This window comes from Podarcis pityusensis, assembly GCF_964106645.2.
Source record: "Podarcis pityusensis genome assembly, chromosome: 10".
Classification (NCBI taxonomy): Eukaryota; Metazoa; Chordata; class Lepidosauria; order Squamata; family Lacertidae; genus Podarcis; species Podarcis pityusensis.
Window position 1 is genome coordinate 31,872,100 of NC_138035.1, and position 27,725 is coordinate 31,899,824.

General features: G+C 42.0%; 1 protein-coding gene across 10 annotated transcripts in view; it reads left to right on the forward strand.

The window, feature by feature from the left end:
* TNRC6B (trinucleotide repeat containing adaptor 6B) overlaps nt 1-27,725 on the forward strand; it is a 102,025-nt gene that overhangs the window by 45,443 nt on the left and 28,857 nt on the right. For 8 of the 10 annotated variants that reach the window (XM_080971355.1, XM_080971352.1, XM_080971361.1 and 5 more), the window contains 9 exons: nt 1,553-1,640; nt 8,503-8,524; nt 8,754-9,101; nt 11,006-13,330; nt 15,320-15,475; nt 18,145-18,323; nt 20,470-20,544; nt 21,655-21,700; nt 24,077-24,225. In XM_080971355.1, coding sequence (XP_080827481.1) covers nt 1,553-1,640; nt 8,503-8,524; nt 8,754-9,101; nt 11,006-13,330; nt 15,320-15,475; nt 18,145-18,323; nt 20,470-20,544; nt 21,655-21,700; nt 24,077-24,225 — 3,388 coding nt within the window. The remainder of the gene's footprint in view (nt 1-1,552; nt 1,641-8,502; nt 8,525-8,753; nt 9,102-11,005; nt 13,331-15,319; nt 15,476-18,144; nt 18,324-20,469; nt 20,545-21,654; nt 21,701-24,076; nt 24,226-27,725) is intronic. The other 2 variants (XM_080971360.1, XM_080971353.1) reach the window with 1 other exon arrangement.

Here is a 27,725-nt window from a genome sequence, read left to right on the forward strand (position 1 = left end):
GGAATTAATCATGGGAATTAAGCAATAAACAGTTTATTCCACAGTTTATTGTCTTATTGGAGGCAGTTCTTCTTTCACATGTTGCTAGTTGAATATTTGTTTTATTTGTTTACTTAGGTCTAATGCCTCAGTTGTACCAGTGTATCTGGAAATTTGGTTATGTAGCTACTGTTGGTTAAAAGTGAAATGAGGTTATTCAGTTTTTGCACAGTAAACACAGGAGGGAGAATGGAGTAGAAATGCACAAGGATCTTTTAGCTCCCTTTTAGGAGTTGGTTCACACAGTCATATTCATCACTAAGTACCTGCAGCATCAGTAGTCTGTTTGCCTGTGCGAATGAGTCATCTGATAGTGAAGTGAATGGCCCAGTGCTGACCAGTATGGCAATGAAATAGGCCTTTTCAGAGAGAAGTGGGTAGTTTCTGCATGCCCATAAAACAATCTGGGTATGCAGAAAAACAGTTAGAAAAAACAGAAGGTGAGAAGACTGATGACCTTGCATGCATGTATATTGCAAGCCATTTGTGTGCCCTGTGGCCATTAGGTCAAAGGAAAACATGTGGCTTTCCACTTTCCATTAAGAGCAGTGTGGGGGACATGATGGGCATGTGGCATTCTGCATATCAAGGTCATGAGGTAGAATAGTAGCTTCTCAGTACCAGTTTATGGGAATGATCTTGGATCATTATTACTATGAGAGCATTAACAGCCAAAGGATGGTATGTGTGTACATGGTGGAGGACCATGCATATGGCATTTTCCTTTGAATTTTTGCCTGAGCAAAGAGGAAAACCAACTGTTAAGTTTAAAGATCAGTTTGTATTTTGACTATCAGTAATGGTGAGGTGTAAGCTTAAAGGAAATCAGAAGCTCTGCAAATTCTCCTTCCAGTTTGCTTGCAGTTTTTTGGATTTATGCTGGTATATTAAATAATTTGTGTGGGAATCTAACTCAAAAATTGGATCATACTTTGACTTTAGACCCAAAGTGGACAGCCTGCAATTGATGATCAGGATTTTTTATTGCATTCATTTAATGCAGTCTACAAAATGTCTGTAAGCAACTTACAAATATATAAAATGCTGAATAGCTTTCTCAGTAATTTAAAACCAAATATATAGAATAAAATACAATAGAACAAAAATTTATAAAGGTTTTTATTTAACAAGAATAAAAATGACATATCGTACCCCATCCCACTGAAAGAAGAATATCATGGATATAAATCATACTACACTATGCTCAAAGACTGAAAGCCTGAGCAAGCAGGAAAGCAGACATTGTTGGTGTGAGGTGTGTTTCCCTGGGGAGAATTTCCCACAAATGCGGAGCCTTTCTCTTTTTGCTACCCTCCGTACCCTCCAGTGACAGGCTTCTGGTTGATTTATATGGGAGGGCCGACTCTTCAAGTTAGGTATTATATGGTGTTTTACATAGTATAGAGGTAGCCAGCATCTCTTTTCTATTGCAGAGGATTTGGCTTTTTTTTTTTTTTTTTTTTGTATAAAGCATATATTTAGGAATAACTTTTTAATTTTAAACTTTTAACAGAGAGAAGGAGCAAGAAAAGGAAGAACAGTTAATGGAAGACAAGAGAAGAAAGAAAGAGGATAAGAAAAAGAAGGAATCTACTCAGAAGGTAAGCCAGGTATTTGTTTGATCATACTTTGTAAGGTCATCCATTTATAATAGTTGACCAGTGAGCATCAGGCACTGTGATTACTGCAACTACTATATTCTCACTCACCCATCCCAGCAATGCTGCATGTACATCTCAGCTCATCTTCTGTATTTTCTAGTTAGAATCCTTTTCCTTTAAAGCTAGAAGAGGATTTATCTTGAGGTTTGCATGCAATCATCTCAGCCATGCCATATTAAACATAGATCAGTGTTGATCGAGCTGTAAAAGCAGCTGGTTTCCTCTGTGTCGTTTATAACTTGGGTGCTTGTCTGGCAACAATTGCTGCTTTCTCAGACATGCAGGTGAGTAGCAAATTATAAGATTGCTTTAAATAAATCTATTTATGGATCCGAGAAGTGTTCCCAAGATGTATTTTACATTGGTAAGTGCGAGACCCTTTGTGCTTCTCTTAGCTTTCTTACTTGAGCACATGAATTGAAACTGCTTGGAGTGGTTCCCAAACTCCTGTGGCTGAGGTCCTGGGATTATTGACTCATACATTGCCTTCATTAAAGCACATGCAGAAACAGCGTTTTGTCTACAGCCCATGTTGGGGGGGATTATTTTAATTTTTACACTTGTACCCCACATTTAAGAACATAGGAAGAGCCTTCTGGATCAGACTAGTGGCCCATATAGACCAGCATCCTGTTCTCACAGTGGCCAACTCAATGCCTGTGCGTCCAATGGCATTCTCCCCCCTTATGCTTCCCAAAACTGGTAGTCAGAGGTTTGCTGCCACCAGCAATGGAGACAGAACATAATAGTCATCTTGGCTAGTAGCTTTTTATAGCTGTGTCCTCCAGGAATTTATCTAATCTTTTTAAAGCCATCCAAGTTGGTGATCATCACTGCCTTCTATGGGAGCAGATTCCATGGCTTAACTATGCACTTGGGAACAAGTGCTGTCTTATTTTTGTTCCAAGTCTTCCAGCATTTGACTCCAATGGATGTTCACGAGTTCTAGTGTTATGAGAGAGAGAGAGAGAGTTTTTCTCTACTTTCTCTGCACCATGTATAACTTTATATACCTTTAAACAAAAAAATCCAAAATGTTGTAACCTTTCTTTATAGTAGAGGTGCCCTTTCCTGAACCCTTTCCAACTCTATAATACACTTTTTGAGGTAAAATGACCCAGAACGGTACACAGTACAGTGGTACCTCGTGTTACAAATGCTTTGGGTTACAAACACTTTGGGTTACAAACTCTGCTAACCCGGAAGTAGTACCTTGGGTTGAGAACTTTGCCCCAAGATGAGAACGGACATTGCGCGCCGGCAGCAGCAGGAGGCCCCATTAGCAAAAGCATGCCTCAGGTTAAGAACAGTTTCGGGTTAAGAACAGATCTCCAGAACGAATTAAGTTCATAACCCGAGGTACCACTGTATTCCAAATGCATCACACTATAGATTTCAATAATGGTATTATGATATTGACACTTTAGTTTTCAACCACTTTTCTGATGATTCCTAGCATAGAATTAACCATTTTCACAGCTGGCACACACAGTTAGCTGCTTCATCAAATTCTTCATTATGACCCATAGGTCTTGTTTCTGATCAGTCACCAACACTGCATGAACAAACATGTGAAATTTTACACTCGCTTACATTGAAATGTATTTGCCATTTTACTGCCCGTTCACCCAGTTTGGCGATAACTTTTGGAGATCTTCACAATCCTTTTTGTTTTAATCACCTTCAACAATTTAGTATCACCAGTAAAAATGATTACATCACTGCTTGTCCCTAGCTGTAGACTATGATCAAGTTAAATAACACATGTCTCAGTACTTATTCTTGGAGGACTCGATTTTCCACATTTCCATCTTTCTGCTTCATGTTTCTTGTCAGTTACTGATCCATAAAGAGGACCTTGCTTCTTGTTCATGAAAGTATTTGTGAAGTACTTTGTCAAAAGCCTTTTGAAAGTCAAAGTTCATAATGTCAGCTGGATCACCTCTATCTGTATACTAGTTAGCAGTCTCAAATAACTATAAAAGGTTAGCGTGATGGAAGTTAACTTTGCATAAGCAGTTTCAGAAAGATTCTAGGGCACTTTCTTCCAAGAAGCTCAAGGCAGCATACACACTCTGCCCCCCCCCGCCTTAATTTTATCCTTACATTAACCCTGTGAGGTAAGTTAGGCTGGCACAACATAATTTAGTGAATTTCATGGATGAGTGGGGATTTGAACACACTAGTCACTTTCCCATGCTGTATTTATTACTATTACTGTTTAAATTTGTATAGTATATGGTTCTTCATCTGAAGATCACAGGATGCTTCATAACATAAAAATGCAAAATGAGAACACAAAATACATAAAAATCAAACAAACCAGTAATTCCAAAGACACATTTAAAAGGCCATATAATGTTTAATCAGCCTGAGGGCTAGTTTTAGAGAAACATTTCCACCTGGCACCTAAAGATTTGTAATGAAGTTGCCAGGTGAGTTTCCTTGGGGAGCATATTCCACAAATGGGAAGCCACCCTAGAAAAGACCCATTCTTGTGTTGCTACCCTCCAGACCTCTTCTGGAGGGGGCACACACAAAATGGGCCTTAGATGATGTATCTCTTCAAGCAGCAGCATCTAAAAATTGTTGAGGCTTTTTCTCCTCTTGTTGGCCTACTTCCCCTGGACCTGATATGTCAGAACAATAGAATCTTCAGCCTTAGAAAAGCACTCATAAAGATTTGTTGTGGCTAATGATGTATATTTGAACAGGGCCTCTTAAATTCTGATGAGCAAAGACCTTTAAAGTAAAAATTGATGGCATTTTTACATCTTTTTATGTTGCTCTTTCTGGTTTACTGTACAAAAAACTAGCTCTTAATTCCTCAGACCTATTAAATGTGAAGTTTGACGTAGGCAGGAATATTCAATACTGCCTGAAAAACCACCCATCTTTTTGATCTAGATCTTCTTGATGAGCCAGGAGAGACAGAACATCGATTTAGCACCAACCCATTCTCTTTGAGATGACTGCAGAGACAGGAGGTGATTTCTAAGCACTGTCACCTGGAGGCACAGGCGGGGCAAGGTGTTCCCATTAATAGTGTAATAACAAACCACCTTTTTTGCTGCTCACTGGCCTTCTACATCAGTGCTTTATACTGTGGCTCTTTACAGATGTTAGCTTGCTGGTCCATAGGTACAGTACTCCATGTATGCAGTGTTGAAAATGGGCTATAGAAGTTTCAAACCATTATTGCGTATTTATCGCGTGGTACCTTAAGTCTTCAGAGATAACAGATCGGAATCAGAGCTTCCATTACGGCAGCTGTCAAAGGCACCTTAAGTCATAGAAATAATAGAAACTTTTCAGTAACTTAGTGAGTCACTTTCCTGAGTGTCTTGGTGGTACTGGATCATTCCCCCCAGCCCTACTCCCAATCCTATGAAAATACAGCACAGAGGATACAGGTACTGATTCTGTTGTCAGCCTTGGGAAATGGCATCTTGATTCTTTATATTGGATCTTCTTCACCAACCGAGTTTGCGCAGCTACTGGGGCGATGGAATAAAAGCTTTCCCACAATATCTTTGCTTATCTTTATTTTCAAATAATAATCAAACAGCTTCAAAACACCCCTTCTCACCACCTTTCCTCAACAGTCCTTAACAGTATTCTATAACAGTATTCCTTAACAGTACACACTACACCATTTGATCAACTTAAATACAGGCTTCCCTCCTTCACCCCCCCCCCCCAAAAAAACTGATTTTCAGGGTCATGCTGCCTCTGAGCTTGGAGATGCTATTTAACTATAGTGACTGATAACTTCCATTATAATTTTCCTCTAGAAAGGGATTAGACAAATGCATAAAGACATCTAAGCCACTGGCCATCTCTACGTATTATGACAGTGAATTCCATGTAACCTGTACTTTGTGTAAAGCCCTTCTTATTGTCTGCCCATAATCTATTTCCAGTCACTGGTAAGTGACCTCCCAAAATTAGTGTTATAAGAAAGATGACATTCTTTCCATTTTTCACTGTCTAGTTAATAATTTTATGAATGACAGTCATGTCCCCCCTTAGTCTCCCCCCCCCTTTTTAAACCAAAAACCCATGGGATTGACAGGGGGACGGACAGGACAGTAGTGAGAGTCTTAACTCAGTAGTGGGGGGGGGGGCTTGCCCCTTGTGCTTCCTGAGCCACTATGCCACCAACCCAGGTTAAGAATCTGGACAAATCATACTCGCCTGGTAAGAACATGGCCACAGGATCAAACTTAGCAGCGCCTACTCTTGTCTGGGGTCTCCCTTTGTTCTGAAGTCCTCCTGAGTGAGTGAGTAGATGCCCCTTACAGCCATTGTAATGTGAGCTTGCAGTCCCTCCTGCCTTGGGTAGGAAAGTGCAGGGAGGGTGCTGCTTGCCTGCATCCTCTTTTGGACAATTTCTCCCAGTATTGGAGAGGAAAATGTGTTGGCTTCTCAGACGGATTGGCACACTCTGCCCCAACCACTCTCCTGTGACTCTGTTAAATTAAAACAACAACAACAACACCGTGCCAGCGTCTAGGGCAGGCACACACCAGTTACTGCTGCACAATTTCTTCCCACCGCTCTCTGAGCTTTTCTTTTGACTGCTTGGCCCCTTATGCCCTGTCTTGACTGAGGCCTTCCCACCCCCACCCCCACTTTCCTGTTAAGCAAACACAGTTGGTGGGTTGGAGTTGGGGCAGCGCAAAGGTGTGAATGGGTTTCCAGTAAAAATAAATAAAATAAAAGCAAAAGTAAAATACAAATTTATGCATCTGCCAAAACTGAGCACTATGTGAGCTCAGGAGAACCACGATCGTTCACTTGTGAGACAGGGCCAGTCTGGGGAGATCAGGGTGGTTCCTCCTCCAGGAAGCATCTTAAAGCATCCTGCATAACCCACCAGAGGGGAGGAGCCTTCGTCTTGAGCTATTTGAGGAGCGATGACTAGAACCTGTGTGTTCTCTTCAATACTTGTGCTAAAATTGGCCTCTCAAAGCGTTTTTATTTCTGGATTTGGAGCTCATGTCTGCTTGCAGCCTTTTAGGGCCTGCTTCTTGAATGGTAAATAAACAGGAAGCACTCGTTAAAAAACGGGGTCCTATAGCCGTAATCTTTTGCTAACTCTTTTAAGCCCCATTACTAACGTAAATCAGGCAGAGTTGTTTGTGGGCAGTCCTGTATCAAATAATAAGGTGAATTATACTGTGTTTTTCTCAGTTGGAATGATGGACATGGGAAAAGAGGTGTTTTGCATGCATGCATGCACTGGCGGAGGAAGAGGGGTGCGGGGGGAACGCACTGCCCCAGGCAGCCTGATCCTGGTGGGGTGCCATTGCGGCTCCCCCCCCCCGCACGCACGCGCTGGGCACCACGCCGCCGCAGGCGGCACATCATGCCTCCCGGGACGTGCACCAACCACTCCCCCACCTGCTCTCCGCCCCCAGTGCCGGAGCATGAAGCTCCGCCACTGTTTGCATGTGTGTTTATTTTACAAGAGAGATTTGGCTAGGTTGGTGCAAACAATAAACTCACATTGTACTATACTGCAACACTGCACCAACCACAATTATTTTAAGAAGAGATAGTTAAAACTCAACTATTTATTTTCCCCCCATTGTTGTGTAAAGTGTTCTTTACCAAAAGGTTCGAAGTTTATAATAACACAGAGTTTAAGGAAACTTCCTAGTCGTAGAAATCTTGAATAATTGTATTCAGAGTCTTGTTTTCTAAGCATTTTATTCACATTGGTTTGACTTACTGAAAAGCTTTTAGTGGCATTGTGTTTACCCTAGTCAGACTTTCAGCACAGTTTGTCCCTGAAACATTTGTTGAGTTGTTGGAAATCTAATAGTGCTAGAATTTTTCACTTGTGACTATTCAGTGTTGGAAAGCCGTGGCGTATATGCTGCATTGAGGTAGCCCCTTCAGGTGTTACGTTGCCTTGTATAAGAATCTGTATCCTTGCTCATGTTTACTTACTTGAAATTTGTTAAAGCAGTGGTTCTTCAGATAATCTATTACTGGGAAGAAAATAGGCTTGTGCTTTAAGATGCTCTGTTTCTTAGAACGGGCGAGGTGGGTGGCGCTGTGATCTAAACCACTGAGTCTCTTGGACTTGCCAATTGGGAAGTTGGCTCTTCGAATCCGTGTGTTGGGGTGAGCTTTGTCCCAGCTTCTGCCAACCTAGCAGTTCAAAAGCACACCAGTGCAAGTAGATAAATAGGTACTGCTGTGGAAGGAGGTAAATGGTGTTTCCGTGTGCCCTGGCTTCCGTCACTGTGTTCCATTGCACCAGAAGCGGTTTAGTAATGATGGCCACATGACCCGGAAAGCTGTCTGTGGACAAACACCCGCTTCCTCGGCCTGAAGTGAGATGAGCGCCACACTCCATAGTTGCCTTTGACTGGACTTAACCATCCAGGGGTCCTTTACTTTTACCCTTAGCCATTTCTTACAGTCCTGTTGAGCAAACACTTCAGTTGTTAGACAAAGTAAATTTTCTTGCCTATCTTGTGTCAAATATTCCTGTTATCTGGGTTCTAGTACATACATTAGTATCAGTTTTCTTTTATCTGCTTGCTTGCAAAATGAAAGAAATGCCTAGATATTTGAAAAGGAGGAAGAATCTTTTGCTAAACAAAATGTATAAATACTGAAAAAGACAAGTTGTTTGACCATTTTAATATTTGTATATGCCTAAACAGGTTACGTTTAGGCATATACAAATATGCCTAAATGTAACACAAGCTTACCTTTAACACAGGCTTAACTTAGTTAATGTTAATAAGGCTATTTTTATTTATTCTTCTCATTTCACTTACAGGTCACAGATCAAAAAACCAAAGGTAAAAGACTTTTAATTTTTCTAAAATTTACAATAAGTTTTTTTGGTCTTTGAGCAGATCATTTGTTCTTAAAACAAAGTTCTTCTACCCTTATTAGCTTCATAGGATCAGGGCATGAAATATATTTTAATACTAAAAATGTTTTTTTATAAATAATTTTAAATATAGCCTTTCATATTGTTCAGCTTGCAAAACAATTCAGAACACCTATTTACATATTTTGTTGTAGTGCCCGAAGCGACGAAACCAAGTTTAAGCCAACCAGTGACCGCCAGCCCAATTGGCAGCTCTCCATCGCCACCAGTCAATGGTGGCAACAATGCCAAAAGGGTGGCAGTGCCGAACGGTCAACCGCCAAGCGCCGCCCGCTACATGCCTCGGGAGGTGCCGCCGCGATTCCGTTGCCAGCAGGACCACAAAGTGTTACTGAAACGTGGGCAGCCCCCTCCGCCATCTTGTATGCTCCTTGGGAGTGGAGTAGGGCCACCTCCTTCTCCAGCACCTGGAGTAAATCCAAACAACGCACAACTAGTAACAACAGGAGTGCTGCTGCCATGTGACAGTGGGACTGCAACAGGTAGGAAAGCTTTTGTTATTTCCCCTTGGGTTTGAGTTCGACATTATGTGATCCTAACCCTCTATTTTCTTGCCAAATATCTTCAAGAAAAGGCTAAGGAGTAAACCCTACACAAATCCAGAGTGGAGTTCCTAAGACTGTTGGATGGTAAGCCTCCTGGCAACTCCTGCAGCCAAGCTGGTGCCAAATGTATTGCTCTGCTTTCCTTTAGACCACATCAGCAAGGCTGAGGGTGGGGGGTATTGTTGTCTGGGCAGCCCAGGACCTCCATACACACTGCCCAGGCTTGCGCCCCGGGGAGGTCACTTCAGTGCTGATAACCCCCAGAGGCACACTCCATTGTCTGTTGAGACAGCCGGGTGCCAACAACATCCTCCTGAATTGTTTCAAGACAGTTTTTGATTGGGTAGATAGGGAGGTAGCCCATCTTAAAAAGTGATGTTGTAGGAATAGAAAAAGGGAAATTAAAATCCTTAAACTCTGGGCACCTTCCTTATATGTGGATAGTCTAATGAATTTGGAGTCTAATGAAGGCGAATGTTACATTTTTTTACAAAACGATGAACGGTGACAAATATGTATAAAGTAATTTTTCTTTAATTATAATGGAAGTTTGCTTCTCCTGATTAAAATTGGTTACCAGAACATTTAGGTCTGACAAAAGGAGGTACTTCAAAATAGCACATTGCAGTTAATTAGCATGGAATTCACAACTACAAGATGCTAGGTTCATGGTGGTCAGGTCTCAACAGGTGGTAGCCATGATAGCAAAAAGAAAAACATGTTCACAGTCTGCCTTAAATATCTTTTTATAATATTTTGTTTAAAAAGCATTAGTAGAATTAAAATATTTACACATTAAAGATCACATACAATAAAAACATCACAGCACTAGCCCTTTCCTTAAAAGTAAGTGGCACTAATAAAGAAGAAAGTTCCAAAGTGCAGATTGCAGCAAGCTGCTGATTCTGAAGGTTCATCCTATCTGTACTTAAAAACAGTCATAAAAACAGGAAGAATAAAATTACAAGATAAGAAAATAATAATAGAAAGTCTAAAAGAATGAATTATATAAATATATCTTCCGTATTTTTACCAAGCATACCAAATATTCATGAATGTTGCCAAATAAATGTAGTGGCACTGTGTCAACCATTACGTTGTTTAGTCATATAAATCACAAACGGCCCCCAAGTAGAAGCAGAAGCAGTTTTTTCAGAAATGCACATGACTTTTAAAATAATAAGATGCACTCTTCCACATTAAATATTGGATACTAGGAATAAACAAGGAAAGAGCAGCATGTTTGCCCTTTGCTTCCCAAAGATAACTAGCTAATTCTTCAGACACAGAAAGCTGGATGAGATAGATATTGGTTCTAGAAGGCAGTTATTATACTGCTTTCAGATATCTATGGTAAACCTGATTTTTCATTGCCCTTTTACCTTGAGATGGGCTAAAATTTCTCCCCAGAAGGTACCAAGTGAACAGATCCTCAGTGTGTTTAAGGGTAACCGAATGTAAATGTTTTAAGGATTATTATTTTTATCTGCAAAAGATGTTATCTTTGGGGAACTCTAAACAAGTACTGTTATTTTGTTTTTTCATCTAATTTGCACCTCTCTCACAAGCTAACCTTGAAAGTTAATTGGTACAATTGGTATCGATTGGAATTCAAAGCCATACTGCCTCTGAACATCCAGGTGCCATTTAGGCTATGAATTTGTTAAATTCTTTTAAAAAGTCATCTCAGTTAGTGGGCACCATAGATTTTGTGATTGTGAATGTCATAAATGATGGCTTGTAAATACTTTAAAATTCAGAATAATGCAAATAACTGGTATGTGCTGTTTATCATTCTCCATGTGTTTATGTATAATTGTGAATAAGTTTCATTCTTTTAGATTCAACAACTGGAGGTGGTGCTTCTTCAAATTATGCAAATTCCACTTGGGGTCCTGGAGCCTCCTCCAACAGCACCAATGCCAACCCAACTCACGTCTGGGACGCGGTGATTGTAGACAGGTCTGACATGGAAGAGTGGCCTTGTATTGCCAGCAAAGATACTGAGTCTTCTTCCGAGAACACCACAGACAACAACAGTGCCTCGAACCCTGGCTTGGAGAAGAGCACTCTGCCAGGAAGCACCACTAGTAACAAAGGAAAAGGAAAAAACCAGTGCCAGTCTGGAAGCTCTGGTAACGAATGTAATCTTGGGGCCTGGAAATCTGACCCTAAAGCTAAATCTGTTCAATCTTCCAATCCTGCAGCAGAGAGTAATAGTGGTCTAGCAAGCTGGAGGAACTTGAGTGGGCAGGACAGAATTGGCCCCAGTTCTGGCTTCAGCAATTTCAACCCAAATAGCAACCCATCTGCTTGGCCAGCACTAATTCAGGAGGGCAATTCAAGGAAAGGGACTTCAGAATCTGATAATGGTGGCTCCAATGCACAGATTAGTACAGCAGGTCAGACATCTAGGGAACAGCAGTCAAAGATGGAAAATGCGGGTGTTAACTTTGTCTCTGGCAGAGAACAGGCTCAAATTCACAACACTGATGGACCAAAAAATGGAAACACTAACTCCTTGAACTTAAGTTCACCAAACCCAATGGAGAATAAGGGAATGTCCTTTGAAATGGGCTTTGGGAACCCCTCCAGGAACACTGATGCCCCTTCACAAAGCACTGGAGAGAGAAAGACTGGGAGTGTTGGGTCTTGGGGTACAGTTAGGGGGCCTTCTGGAATGGACAGTGTCTCTGGTCAAAGCAATTCTGGAAATCATGGGAACAATGGAAAGGATAGGGAGGACTCGTGGAAGGGAGCTTCTGTTCAAAAATCGAATGGGTCACGAAATGATTCTTGGGATAACAGTAACAGGTCTACGGGTGATGGGTCTTGGACCATTGGCCCTCAACACTCTAGTGAAAACAAATGGAGTGAAGGGAACAAAATGACATCAGGGGTGTCTCAGGGAGAATGGAAACAGCCGTCTGGGTCTGATGAATTGAAGATTGGAGAATGGAGTGGTCCAAACCAACCAAATTCTAGCACTGGAGCATGGGACAATCAAAAGGGCCACCCCCTTCCTGAAAACCAAGGCAATTCCCAGGCTCCCTGTTGGGGTAGATCTTCCAGCTCTACAGGAAGTGAGGTTGGAGGTCAAAGCACTGGAAGCAACCATAAAGCAGGAAGTAGTGACAGTCACAATTCTGGACGTCGATCATATAGGCCTACACATCCTGATTGCCAAGCAGTCTTGCAAACTTTGTTGAGCAGGACTGATTTGGATCCCCGAGTGCTTTCAAATACTGGCTGGGGTCAAACTCAAATCAAGCAAGATACTGTTTGGGACATAGAAGAGATGCCAAGGGCAGAGGGAAAGACTGATAAAGGAACTGAGGGGTGGGAGAGTTCTGCCATTCAGACAAAGAGCTCAGGGGGCTGGGGAGATGCACCCAGCCAAAGCAATCAAATCAAGTCTGGATGGGGTGAACTCTCTACTCCGACAGAGTGGAAAGAGCCCAAAAACACTGGAGGATGGAATGATTTCAAGAACAATTGTTCTAATTGGGGAGGAGGAAGACAAGAAGAAAAGGTGACAACATCTTGGAATGAGAATTCCAACAAAGACCCAGGGTGGAATGGACGACCACCTAATCAAGGGTGGTCTTCTGGAAAGAATGGCTGGGGAGAGGAAGTTGACCAAACAAAAAATAGTAACTGGGAAAGTTCAGGAAACAAGTCGATGTCAGGCTGGGGTGAAGCTGGTCAAAATGAGATTGGGACTTGGGGTAATGGTGCAAATACAAACTGTTCCTCAAAAGGAGGGTGGGATAATAATAAAAGAACTCCAGCATGGAATGATTCTGGTAGACAAGCCAATTCCTGGAATAATCAGCAACAGCAACACCATCCGCAGTCAGAAGCACCTGGCTCCTGGGGCCCACCACCACCACAGCCTCCAGGAAATGGGAGGTCACCCAATCCTAACTGGAACAGTGGGCCACAGCCAACTGCCTCAAAGGATGAGGAACCCAGTGGCTGGGAAGAACCATCCCCCCAATCAATTAGTCGAAAAATGGATATTGATGATGGCACCTCAGCGTGGGGAGATCCCAGCAGTTACAACTACAAGAATGTGAACCTGTGGGACAAGAACTCACAAGGTGGACAAGCTTCACGAGAACAGAATCTGCCAACTCCAAGGCCCAGCAAAGTAGCACCCTCAGGTATTCCTTTTATTTACCTTCTTCATTGTAATGCAAACTAGTAAATGCAGTTCTAAATATGGTGAGAGGGTACCTGCATTCTGTAGCTAGGTCTGTGTCATTTGAAATTTTGGAGACACGACTTCATATATCAAAGAGGTGTCTGTTTAATTATGGCTTCATGTGAAATGTTCACTGTTCACAAGTAAGGCTGTTTGCTGTGTCAGGGAACTGGGAGAGGGGAGCCCCAATGTGTTTAACTTGTGAAAGGGGGTTAACACAGAACAATCTGCAGCCAGTGGTGCTTGAAACTTCATCTGTATGTCACCACAAGGATCCCATCTATGTGCAGTCTTGATCCTATTACTTAAGCTGAATGTATGTGTATATGTGCAAATACACCTGCTGAAGCTATGCCGTAAAAGGGTGTTTTTGCAAGCTACCAGCTTACTGTCACTAAAATTTTGAATTAAGACACCAACTTGTTACTATCAAGGGGATCTGGGAACAGTAGAAGGCTTCTACAGGGTGAGTCCTTTAAAAGAGGACCTGTGGATACAGAGTACACAAGTTCCACGGAGCCTCTTTTAAAAGACTCAACCTGTATATGTGTATTTCCTGCTGAACCAGGAACTTTGTGCATGATTCCCATAGCTGGATCCCATTGTTTAACCTCCAGGACCACATGTACTATTTTAGTGCTGAATTGGGGCCTCATCCTGATCACTGTCTTGGGGAATGGTGGTGAAGGGTCTGTGGGTATTGAATTCAGCTCTCTTATCCAGCTGGTGATTGGTGCTTTCAAAGCTGACTGGTATATGCAGTCTGTTGCTGTACACTATTATCTTTGGATTGTGGGTAAGGGGACTTGTCTCTCAAGATGCATCATTACCAGTAATGGTGGTTTTTGTGAGTCAGTTTGCATCCTTGTTTCTTCAGTAGAAATATATAGCTTCATCTACAGGCAGCATTGGGCCTGCTGTTAATTTACAGTAGGGGTAGGGTATCTTTGGCCCGAAAGCCAAATTTGACTTGCCCTATCTCTCCATTTGGCCCACCAGGATGTTTTATCCAAGCCATACCCAACTACCCCACCAGTGGGGCAGATAATTATGGGACTTTGTCAGAGGGGGCTGTTGCAAAGTGCTTGGGAAGCACTGAACACAGAAATTGCAAAACTCTTCACATAGCACTTCCAAAACATTCAACCTGGTTATGACATCAGATGATTTACCGGTGGATGGTCTTGCTTACCTGTCAAAGTTGGAATTGGGGGAGATCAAGATTTGGCCTGCCAAGGCAAACATATTCCCTACCTCTGTTTTAAAGTAACAAATAGGATTAGTTAATGATTCAAATTATCCAATTTTTCTTGAATTACTTTGCTTTCCCTAGAAGTGACAATGTAATTCAGCAGCATTATGTAAAAAGCCATTTTTTTGTTGAATGTTCAACTGCAGTTAGGTGCAGCAAAGCACCCAGGCCCCCTTCTGTGTTGGGAAGGGTGATGTGCATCGAAAAAAGGGAGTGCTTATCCTTCCTTGCCAGTCACCTCCCCTCACCCAGTTTCTCTTACTTTCAACTATTGCAGACCCTTGGTTTTTCTAGCAAACTGCAGGTGTCTGCATATACAGTTTGTTACATTGCAATGTAACATGATTTTCCTCTTATATTACCATTTTTCTGACCTCATTCAGGTATATTTTTAAAACATTTGCTTAAAGTCTTTGCCTTAGCATATAGAACATCTAATTATTGACAGAGCTTGTTTTGCGGATAGGATCAGACTCTCATTTTAGTACAATAATATTACATTATCACACTGTTTGTGTGTTTTTCTTTTACACTAAGAATCATGTGGTGTAAGAGTCAGAACAAACACTAAAGTATGACAGAATGGGGTCAGCAGTATAGAAATATGTAGATTTTTCTCAGTTGATGCTGTGCTAAATGTCAGAAAGCAACTTCAATTCATTAAAAGTGCATAATGAAAACTCTTTCTATATGAAGTCTGGAACAAAAGCACACCTCCTGCTCCAGATAATGGTACAGCTGCTTGGGGTGAACCAAATGAAACCAGCCCTGGATGGGGTGAAGCTGATGATACAGGGGCTTCTACAGGTTGGGGAAATGGACCCTCCACTGCACCAAATGCCATAAAACCTAGTGAGTACTTGCCAGTTGCCATTTCTGTAACAATTTTATGTACTTTTAGATAAAAAAAAAATAGGTTTCTGAATGAGGGTATGGTGCTGCGCCCATGTCTGGTGTTTATTTCAGCTCTAGCATGGTAATAGAGGAAATTTTTACACACCTGATTGGATTAGTACTATATCTTGGGCAAAGATGGCATGGTAGGCAAGGAAGCAATGGAGGACCCCCCCCCCCTTTGTCAACCTAACACAAGGTAATTAGTCACTAATTGAAGCTCCCTGGTCCCTTGTAAGGTAGATAACAGAGGCAAGGTAAAATGTCAGTATTCATCAGAGTGGACTAGGTTGTTTGCGTCATTAAATGGTCAAGAAGCATGTAGTGTAGGGGTGGGAATCTCTGGCCCTCCAGATGTCAGTTAGACTCCCATCAGCCCCAGCTGATGACTAACAGTCAGTGATGATGGGAGTTGTAGTCTAGCAGTATCTGGAGGATCACAGATTCCCCATCTCTGATGTAGGCACTCTATTCTTCTGCTGTGGATCTTACGTGTGTTTGATGATAATTACCATTCCGATATAACAAAGTCTAATATACTTACTCCATGTTAATGCTTTTATCTGCCTGGTCAGATTATTGAAAATAGCACAATAATAATTCTGTTGGAGGGTTATGTGGTTAGGAATTGGAAAATGGCAGTAATCCTGGTGTATCTCTAAACCAAAGCAACTACTTCAGATTACCGTATTGGTCTGAATATGAGCCTCACTTTCCCCCAAATTCCGACCATGAAAAGTTAAAGTGTGGCTTATATTCGCAACCTTACGGTATGCAGCCAGGAGCATGGGGCACCCTGTGCATAGTCCCCTTCCTCTCCCCCAAGGCTGGGAAGGGAGAGAGCAAGGAGGGGGAAGGGCCACCAGGAATGCAGCATGGCTCCCCCCCCCCCCCAAAGTATGCAATCAGGAGCAGTGAGGAATGGAGCAGCTTATATTTGGGTATTCCCCCCACATTATAAAGGTGCGGCTTATTTTGGGTGCAGCTTATATTTGGGCCAATACAGTAGTTATTAATATAGGTGGCTGCACTCCTACTAATTTATAGTGTACAGGTATAAAATTATTTACTACGTTAGAATTACTGGGTTGAATTCAACGTAGCACTAAGGAGATCGTTCCATCAGCACAATCATTTTTGCCTGCCCGAAGGAACTATCTCCCCTCCATGCTCAGTGTTCTGGGGATTCACCCAACCCTCCAGAGGCGGAATTGAAGGAGGCCCAGGGGAGGAGAATGGGGGGGGGGGAGGCTCTTTGCACTAGCAAGAGTCCTTGTGCTAGCTTCTGCTAGCATGGTGGGGTAGTTGAAACCTATCATTCTAATGCACTTTGTCACAAAACTTTGTTCTTTCAACAAAATACAGATCTCGCTAAAACAAAGTCTAAAGGCTATATTGTTAAATGTGAGGAAATGAGGGGAGCATGACAGCTACCCCTTTATGGTTTCTTGAAAAGTAATGCCCTTGGGTGGTCAGAAGTTACAAATTTTATTTTGTGCATATATATAGGTGAGTTTTTCCAACTCTAGGAAGCTGAACTTTTAGGGTTACGTATCAGCATAGTGTTGTATTTCAAGTTTGCTATTGGAAGAGCATCTTACAGGATTTTGAATCCTCATTAGTGCATTAATTGGAACACAAAAGTTTAAGCTTTAAGACAAGTGTAGTATAAAAGAAATCTCTAGTGGATGAAATTATTAATACAGTAATACTATTGGGGGCTTTTAAAAGTTACAGTGCCAGTATCGTACCTCTATATTTGCATGACATTAAGCAGAATTAGACTGCAAATTAGCCATTACCTTGATATCTAGTCACTAGTAGTAAGGGCAGTTTTCTAGTGCAGATGCATGCAACATGGTGCTGTTCAGATATTGTTGGACTTCCAAGCAGTATCTGGAGGGAACCATGTTGTTCACCCCTGTTCTAGGGTTTCTTTGTGGCTATTTGCAAGCTTCTGACCATTCTCCTTTCATGTAGTATTACAGTTCTGTAGAAAAGAGGTTCTCCTTGATAATGCAGCTAAAGGAATATTTTACTTGAAAAAACCCCACAGTTTTTATAACTGCTGCTGTAGCATATGAAACTGAAAACTATTTCTGTTCATTAACACCCAGACCTATGTCTTGTGATATTTGGTGTCTTTTTGTTCGTCTCCTTTATTCCAAATCAGAAAACATTAAGGCTGTTATCCTATGCACACATCTTTGAACTAACTCGTATTGAATACAAGGAGACTTAACTTCTCAGCAAATACTGAGGTGGGGGGAATAACTCTGCTGTCTCCATTGTGGCTCCCATGGGCTCACTAAGGCAGCCTGCCCTTCACAATCTTCTGATTTTTTTGCCTTTTTTGAGGGCATTGCCTGTATGTTCATGTTTTGTTTTGTGGTGTGTAGGTGTTCTTCCTATTTGGGGAGTAAGGTTCTGACCATTGTCATTTCTTCTTCTATAACATAGGCATTTTTTTGTGTTGACAGCAGTTTCTTAAACTTGCAAATGTGCCCCAGGGCCATAAAGGTTGAGGTTCTCTGCTGTAACCCCTTGATTTTGCCATGTGGTATAATAAAGTCAAGCGAGTTAATAATTGTGATTAGCTTTTGACAATGTTTTCCTCCCCATCGAAGGTTCCAAACCACCTCAAGATGGTTGGGGGGATAATGATGGGCCAGTATCAGGAACAAGGCATTCCAGCTGGGAAGAAGAGGAGGAAGGAGGAGTCTGGAACACAGCAGGCTCTCAGGGAAGCAGTTCCTCCCATAATTCAACAAGCTGGGGACAAGGAGGAAAGAAACCACAGATTAAGGTGAGAAAATGCTTATATGGTGCAATATTTCTCTAGATACATGAAACATCAAACCTTTTAGGGTAACTGCTAGCAATAAATAATCTTAATTATGCACATCTGTTGGTATTGAATGATGGCACGTGTAATGACTGCTTAACTTAAGAATAGCCCTGCTGAATCGAGTCATTTGGTTCAGTATCCTGTTCTCACAGTGGCTAAGCAGATGCTCGTGGGAAGCCCATAAGCAGGCTTTGCTGCTGAATGCAGTTTTACTGGTTTTACTGTTGAATGCAACACATCATTGTTTGTATCTTTTGGGGTTTGCAAAAGTCTTCAGGCGTGGATACTTTTCAATCAGTATGCGCATTTTGGCAGAAAATGCCCTATGTTTCTTATTTCACTTGCTGACATCAGTCTCCGATATCAGCAAGCTGGGCTACAGGCATCCACTGAAATGTTTCTTGAAGTTCTGAGGGGAGTTATACAACATGCAGCCATTTTTTATTACCAAGGAAGGTGAAGTATGTCTGGAGTAAGATGGGGAGCAAAGTGCGTTGACATCCTTAATGGGTTGCCCAACTAAAAACTGGTTTCGGTGCAGTACAGCCTTCTCTAGTCTAATACCTTCAGATGTTTGGAACGGCACCTCCCATCAGTGTCAACCACAAAGCCAGTGGTAAGTGGAATAGAGTTACAGTCCAAAGGATCTGGATGGCATCATGTTGGGGAAGGCTGGTGTAGTATTAATTACATGCATCACCTGGGAACATTTGTTTCTTCAGCTGTAAGTAACTGAAAGCTTAAAATCAGAGATAATTTCAGTGGCAAAAACACTTTTAGCACTTTTTAGCAAAAGCATAAAACAGTGGACATATCAAGGACAAAAACTAGCCCAATTCTCCCCTGCATCTTAGTTCACTTTCAGAAGGTATGAGAAATCGACACTTACAAAGCTAAAAGAGCTACCTAACAACTTTGTAAAGTAAGAAAATAATGAAATTGTAGCTTTTTAAAGAAGATAAGCTGAATTTATTTTGAGTTTCTTCAAATGTGATGAATTTCCTACGTTAGGAAACATGTGGAAATTGCTGTAGGTAACTGTCCCTTTTTTTACTGCATGGAGATTGGAGATTGCAGTTGTTTCACTACACACAAGTTATACCCCAGGGCATGATCTGAGGGCACATTTTGCAGCCACCTTGCTGAAACTTAAGCAGCTCTGTGTCTGGTCAGTTACTGAACCCCTTGTATTCAGTTCCATGATGGTAGAAAGGCAGGATAAGTGTACTAAATAAATAAATATCTACATAAGAAATTTTATATTGTTAGACTGATATGTTCGCCTTTGAATATGAGGGGTTGGATCCAATGCTGTAGCTCTACTTACACAACAGACTTCTGTGTGCACAATTGTGCTTCTTTTTCCCCTCCTGTCCCTTCAGCCCCTCATATGACCTCAAAATCAGCTCTGTAGGCTTGGGGGACCCTCAGTAGATTTTGATGATGTTGAAGAGAGAAAGCAGAAGTCCTGTTGTATGAGTGAAGCTGTGCTTGCACAGCACTGGATACAACCCTAAGTGTACTGTTCAGCTGATAGATGGTTTATGGGCCTGGCTAGTGTGATATTCTTTTTAGCTAACATGTTTCAGTGCTAAAGTTAAAGGAATCATGCCAACCAGTAAATGCAGGGATTGTTGTCTTTTTGTTTCCTTCCTTCCTTGGGGTTTTAAATTGTTCTAATCCTTTAAGTTTGTATTTCATGGAGTTATTTCTTAGTGAATTACTTCAAATTATGGGTTCTGATATTTCTTTTGCCCTACTGACATTATGCTAACAGAATAAACCTGTTAAAGAGATTGAAGAGCTTGCAGCAATTTATCATCTGCTCCATTTCCTAAATTCTGTATACCTTAAGTTTCCAAGGAATAATAGTAACAGTATTTGGTAAATCTGCTTAGTATTTTAATAAACCTTCCTAACCAGCCCCCACTGTAAGGTAGGCCCTTTCACTAAAGAAGAGAGAACCAAGGCTTGAGCAGCATGTCTAAAGCTTACTGGGTTTATTTATGACATTTGATACTTGAAACAGGGAATTGCTTTTTTAAGCTTTCATTCTTAGTCACTGCATGGTGAAATAAACTGATAAATTGTTTCTTTGCTTTAGTGTTCGTTAAAAGGAGGAAGCAGTGATTCGTGGATGAATTCTTTATCTGATCAGATGTCAAATATGGGATTACTAGTAAGACTTTTAAAATGTCATAATTATGTTTTATATAAACTGTTTACTGACCCGTATTTAACAGACTACAAACAGCTATCTGTCCTAGGCACCTCCATGAATAAGTATTGTCTACAGGTGACCAAGCTAGGAAGCTTTTGCCTTCTGGATGAGATACAGGGTGGAATTCAATAAAACACTAAGAAGATAGTTCTGTTGGGCAAGCAGAAATGCTTGCACTGATGGAGCAATATCTTTTCTCCACCTATGGGCTTCTCCGGGACATTGCCCAACCCTCCAGAAAGGATTTGTGGGAACCTTTGCACTGGCTTCTGCTAGTGAAATCGGATAGTTAAATTTGGCCCGAGATCCTCAATTATTTATTTAGTTATTTATATAGTGTTTTATAGGTGCAATCCAGTTGAAAGCAGTGTGTAATATAAATTTAGATCAAACACAGAGTGTATTATGTATACATTCTAAGCTACTGTAAGTGAGGAGAACACAGACAAGTTTCTGTGCTGGACTTTATGGGGGGGAGTTGGAGAACACACTGCTTGGCATATGGCGTATTTTTTTTAATAGCCAATTAGGAGGGAAGCTATTGTAGTGCTGTGATAATGCTTATGTTACTCCTAAGAGTCACCCAGGGTTTGGTAGCAAATACCATGTCAATCCAAACTCCAGCTCACTGGGTTAAATAGTTGCACCTTTCCAGAGTTACGGGAACATCCTGTCCCATACTGCCAACACAAGGATTACTTGGCAGCACATTTTAAGACTAGATGCATCTTGAGGATGAAGTAACATTCTGGCTGCTGTTCTCAGAATATAATCCCTTGACCACAGAAATGTCAGGATAGAGAGGTTTGTGTCCAGAGCAGCTGTCCAGCTATTTTTCTCTCTGTTTCTCTGTGCTATTGGTTCATACATTTCTGGTTGTATTTTTGGACACACATCACCACCAGCAATTAGAAAAGGCTATGCTCAAGGTTAGTTCAGTATCCTATTTTTAAGCCTGCCAATTCACCTCTTTAATTTATAAAATGCATGCCCCCCCCCCAAAAAAAATACTGGATTTTATATTGAACAGCATAATACTTTCTAGTGTTTTTTCTCTTTCTTTTCCAGAATCAAACTGAAGACACTCCAGGCAGTAAAATGGACTTATCAGTAGGTGTGTACCTAATATGGCAATAAGAAAAACTGATTTGGTTCATGAGGCTGAAGTGCTTGGCTTTGAAAGCAGTATAATAAAGCAGTATGTGGCCTTTTGCAAAATGATTTTAGAACAGCTTAAGGACCTTTTATATAATTTGGTGTGTAGCTGATGACAATGAAAGAATGAAAGTTTGAGTTAGGATAATGGGAAGGGACTAAGTCTGGTTACTGAGTGCATTAATAAACAGACCGTCCTTGCATGAAGTCCGTTTGTGATAACTGGGTTTCATTCTGTTGAATAGTACATAATGATTCATGGACTTCTAGAGAAAATGTCAAAGACCTACTGTGGAGAAAGAAAAACTGGTTTGCTTAGTGGTAGTATGAAGGGAGGTTTTTGTGTGTGTGTTTTTACAGTATTTATAGCCCACTCTTCATTGAATGTTTTCATTCCCAGTGCAGGGAGCAAATGAAAATAAACAGAAAAACAATATAAACAATTTGTATATAAATGAGACCCATAAACAAATAAAAAAAATTATCTCAAGGTAAACAAGCAAAATTACAACAACATAAATTAATATTTCCCATTTAACAAATACAAGCCTCACAGTCAGCTGGGCTGTAAGGCAGTGATGTGCAGTTGGGTTTGCTGGCCTCTCCCATCTACCTTCTCTATACTAGCTAGCACAGACGGCATTCAGGGTCCTCCAGGGTCTTGGGAAGAGGGTCTGTGGCCTGAAAGGCAGTCAGTAAACCACAGCTGATGTTTCTCTCCTGCTCAGTACTGGGGAAACTTGCAGGCCTCAAGATCAGCAGGACTGCCAGGTAGTGATGCTTTTAGGATGTTGCTTGTCTGAGTGGGTGGAATCATAGTTTTTTTTCTGTCAACAGCTTAACTAAATGAAGCTTCCCCGTCTTAGAGAAGATTGTCATGACAGAGCTCTGTAAAATTATAACCACTTGAAGGAGAAACAGACTGATAACTTACCTAAATTGTCAGAACTCATTCTAGAAAGTAGTTATAGAGGACTTCTGCTTAGCCCCATGCAGGCATGGGGTCCTGCAAAGTTCCATCTTGCCCCTCATGTGCTTTAATGTCTATTTGTAGCCACTGGGGGACGTATTCAGAAAATGATGTTTCCCAGCATGATTGCAGTGTCAGCAGTATGCTGGTGATATCCAGCTCTGTTTCTCATTTTCATTTCAAGTCAGGTGAGGCTATGTGCTAGACCAGTTTCTAGAGGCAGCAATAGGGGGAAATAAAAGAAGGCTGAATCCTGACAAGATAGAAGCCCCGGTTCTTGGGTCTGGGAATTGGGTAGGTGAACGCACCCACAAACAGCAGGTGCAAAGTTAGGGGGGGTGTCAGGATTCAGCCTTCTTTTATTTGCCCCCATTGCTGCCTCTAGACACTGGTCTAGCACATTTTGTGCCCCTCAAGTCCTTGGGCCTCCAGTGTGCGAGTGCCTTTTTTTACTCTTGCTGGTTTGCCAGCTATGTCTGTTTCTGGACAGATATCCTGCCAGGGTTACCCACCCCCTAGTAATATTCCATTTAGATTCTAATACGCTGTACATGGGCACACCTTTGAAGATGGTCTGGAAGTGACAGTAATGCAGAATACATTCTGTCAGAATGTTAGCTCATATCACATAAACTCTGATTCTGAAAGATCTGCATTGGCTGCCTGTATGCTTCCAGATGGAATTTAAGGTACCATTATTCACCTACAAAGCCCTAAATGACTTGAGACCCAAATATCTGAAATGCCGTATTTACTCGAGTCTGATATGCCATTGAATCTAATTTGCACCTCAATTTTCAAAACCTTGAAACCAAAAAAAGGATTTTCTGGCAAATGTAAATGTCCCATCAAATCTAATGTGCACCTTAATTTTTGCAACGTAATTTGGCCAAAAAGGTGAGCATTAGATTCGAGTAAATACAGTAATCATTGTCCCTTTATCTAGGAACTAGGCCCTCCCTGCACATCCCACCATCAGGACAAGTATATTCTGAGGTCTGCCCCCCCCCCCCGGGCTATGGAATGCCATTGCCTTGGAAGTATAACTGGCACCAATATGTCTGGTGTTTCAGCAGCAGGTAAAGGCCTACTTGTTTGCCTGAGTCTTTGCAAAGACATAATGTGTTCTTACCTGCTCCTTTGATTTTATAGGAATTATTATAGCTGAACATTAGATCATATGATGAAGGGTAGGCTAAAAATGTATTTAATACATTTATAATAAGGCCGCTAAGGAATTTTTGTAGTTATTGTAGTATATGAGTATAAGTGGAAAATACTTCATTTAGTAATTTATGAAGAGTTGCCGCAAACCTATAACAGCCACTCATATGAATGCTTCCACTTCCCACTTTTTCCTTTCAGGTGGTCTCCAAGATAAGAAATTTGATGTGGATAAACGAGGGATGAATCTCGGGGATTTTAATGACATTATGAGAAAGAGTCGGCCAGGTTTTCGTCCTCCTAATTCCAAAGACATGGGAGCCCCAGATAGTGGGCCTTACTTTGAAAAGGTAAGACACATTTTGCTTGTAAAAATCTGCAGCTTATTCCAGATGTAATTTTAACATCCCATCAGATTTCAGCATTGCAACTTAAATACATTGTTTTATTATGAGACTTTGAGGAGAGAAAAAATGCTTGTTTGGGGCAAATGAGAAGAAATTGGGTGAACTGAACACATGGGTGATCTTTGGAGTAATTATTACTGTTCTGGAAAAACACTTCAGGAGAGTCCTCAATCGTGTTTGTATGAAAAAAAATACCGTATTTTTCGTCCCATAGGACGCACCTAGTTTTTTTTGGGGGGGGGAATAAAGGGGGGGGGGGAATTCCTTCTCCCCAGTGCCAGCCTCCAAACCAGGTCGGGGAACAGCGGTATGGCAGCGCTGCGCCTCCTCGCTGTCCCCCGAGCTTGTGGGGCTGGCCAATGTCTGCCCGGCGCGCGGGGCGCTCTGCTTCAGGGCGCCTTGCGTGCCGGGCGGCAGGCTGCTATCCGCAGCGTAGGGAGCCCTGCGGGAACTCCCGCAGGGCTCCCCACGCTGCGGATGTCTGCCCAGCGCGAGGGGCGCTCTGCTCCAGGGCGCCCCGCCCGCCGGGTGGCAGGCTGCTATCCGCAGCGTGGGGAGCCCTATGGGAACTCCCGCATGGCTCCCCAGGCTTGCTGATAGCTTCCTGAAGCCTGGGGAGCGAGAGGGGTCGGTGCGCACCGACCCCTCTCGCTCTCCAAGCTTCAGCGAAAGCCTGTATTCGCCCCATAGGACGCACACAGATTTCCCCTTCATTTTTGGAGGGGAAAAAGTGCGTCTTATAGGGCGAAAAATACGGTAACTTTTTATTCTGAATGTATTGTACATTTCCAACATTTGCCCCTAAAAGTTACTGGATGGTTTTGCTAAGACTTGAGTGCCAAATTAAAAAGTACAACAATGATGAGACAATACTTTTAATACATGCAACAGCCCTTTCCTCAAAAAATAGTTGGTTCCCAAAGTCCTGTTGAAATAGAACTGTCTTCACCTGCCAGCAGAAGGACAGCAAGGGGGAAGTCAGCCTCACTTCTCTAGGAAGGGAGCTCAGGAGTCTGGGATAAGCGACTGAGAAGGCCCTTTCCTTCATTCCCACAAAGCATGCTTGTGAGGGTGACACGGGGCTGAAATCTTAATGGCGAGCCCCATCAGGTTCATATGAGGGAATATGGTCTTTCAGATAGCCTGAACCTAAGCTGCCAAACACTGAGTCAACCTCTTCACCCTGCTATCCACTATGATCCTAAGGTCTCATTCCTAGTCAGTCATTCACAGTTCAGACCCCAAGGGTGTATATGTGAAAGTAAGGTTTTCACCCAACATGCATCACTTTATACTTGTTAACACAGAATTGCATTTGCTTTTTTACAGTCCGTTCACTCAGCTCGTAGAGGTCCTTTTGGTCTTTTTAATGACCCTGAACAATTTAGTATCTTCTGCCATGGATTACCCCTAACTCTAGATCATTTATGAACAGGGCAAAAAGCACAGGTCCCAATACTGATCCACTTCCTGCATTTCTTAATTTGAAGAACTGTCCATTTATTCCCATTCTGCTTCCTGCTACTTAAACAATTCCTGATCCAAAAGAGTACCTCTCTTATTCCATGACTGCTAAGCTTACTCAGGAGTCTTAGATGAGGTACCTTTTCGGGGGTAAATTGAAAGTCCAAGTGCACAGTCAGCTGGATCACCTCTGTCTATATGTTTGTTGACACGCTTAAATAATTCTAATAGTTTTGTGAGAAAGGACTTGGCATTCCAGAAACTATGCTTATTCAACTTCAGCGAGACTTATTATTCCATATTCTTGATTATTTTATGTTTAACAATTCTTTCCACCAGTTTTTCTGGGACATAGTTAAGATAACTGGCCTGTAATTTTCAGGATTGGTGTTAAATTAGTTACTTTCCAGTCCTCTGGTATGAAAACTTATCTGAGGAATAAGTTACATTTTTTTGTTAGAAGATCTGCAATTTCCCATTTGAGTTATTTGCGAACTCTCAGGTGGATGCCATGTGGACCCAGTGATTTGTCAGTTTTTATTTTGTCTATTAGGCTTACAATTTCATCTCTCATCACCACTGTCTGCCTAAGTTCCTCAGACTTTCCTCCTGCAAAAGTTAGTTGCAGCACTGGACTCTGTCCTATATCTTCCATTGTGAAGACAGATGCAAATAATTAATTTAACTTTGCCACAATATTCTCATCCTCCTTTTGCACACATTTGACTCTCTTGTCATCCAAGGGTCCAACCATCTCTTTAGATGATCTCCTGCTACTAATGTATTTAAAGAACTTATTGTTGTTTGTCTTTGTACTTTTAACATAGTGCTCCTCGAATTCTTTTTTACCATCTCTGTATTGTCTGTTTGCCAAAGTTTGTGTTCCTTTTTGTTCTCTACTTTTGGGTAAGACCTCCATTTTTTTGAAGGCAGTCTTATCTTCAATAGTTCATGTTATGAGGAAGCAGATTCCACAGGACACATAAATCAGTAATCTGAAGATGATGGAGACAGCAGGTCAGGTAGAGTCCCAACCTGTGATCAAGATCTAAGAGCATAAACATTGGGAAGTAAAAGGCACTACAAGGCAGGCATTAAGCATACATGTAGATCAACAATAACAGCAATAAGATGCAGAGTTGTCAGGATCCTGCTCAAGTCACTGAGAGCTGATCGCTTGTTCTCATGGAGTCTCAGTTTTAACCAACCCCTCACATATATATCCTGGCCCTGATTACCCCTCCCATGCGCTACCTACTTGGCAGAGGACCGGAGAGCCTTATAGAGGCAGCCCTTGAGCCAAGCACCCCATCACCCCTCCATATGCTCCCATCAGATGTTCTGCTTGTGTTGGTCTGAAAGACTGGTTTTCAAACAGTTCGCCGTGGCACCCTGGGATGCCTCAAATGATGGTCAGGGGTGCCGCGGGCAACACAGGCTTCTGTCCCTCTTTCCTTCCTTCCTTCCCTCCCTCCTTCCCTCTGAAGCCTTCTTGCATCTCTGCCTCCCAAAGGCTTGCACAGCTGTTTGTTGCAGCAGCCCTGGCTACAAGCATCCCAGGCAAATAGTGCCTCACAGACCAGGGGTGGCTGCGGCTACCTGGAGGATTCCCAAGAAGAATGGAGAGGAGAGGAAACTAAGAGAACACTCCACAAAGGAGGGTGTTTGAAAAAGGGTGAGAGGCTGCCAGCTCTTCAAGCAAGGGGTGACATAACTGCGTTCCTGAGCCCTATAGGGGTGCCGCAGAAAGAATGTAGTTGGTCAAGGGAGCTGTGGACTCAAAAAGGTTGAAAATCTCTGGACTAAGGAGAATGAGTCAGGCCCTGGTTCCTCTGGCGACTGCAGCTTGGGGCTGCTCTTTCCATTTCCAGCTCAAGGACCTTGTATTCCAGAGTTTCCTGGCTGTCAGATTCAGGCTTGCCATTGAGATTTCAGCTCATTTCCTGTGCCACTAGTTTGCTCAACCTAGCTGGTACCTT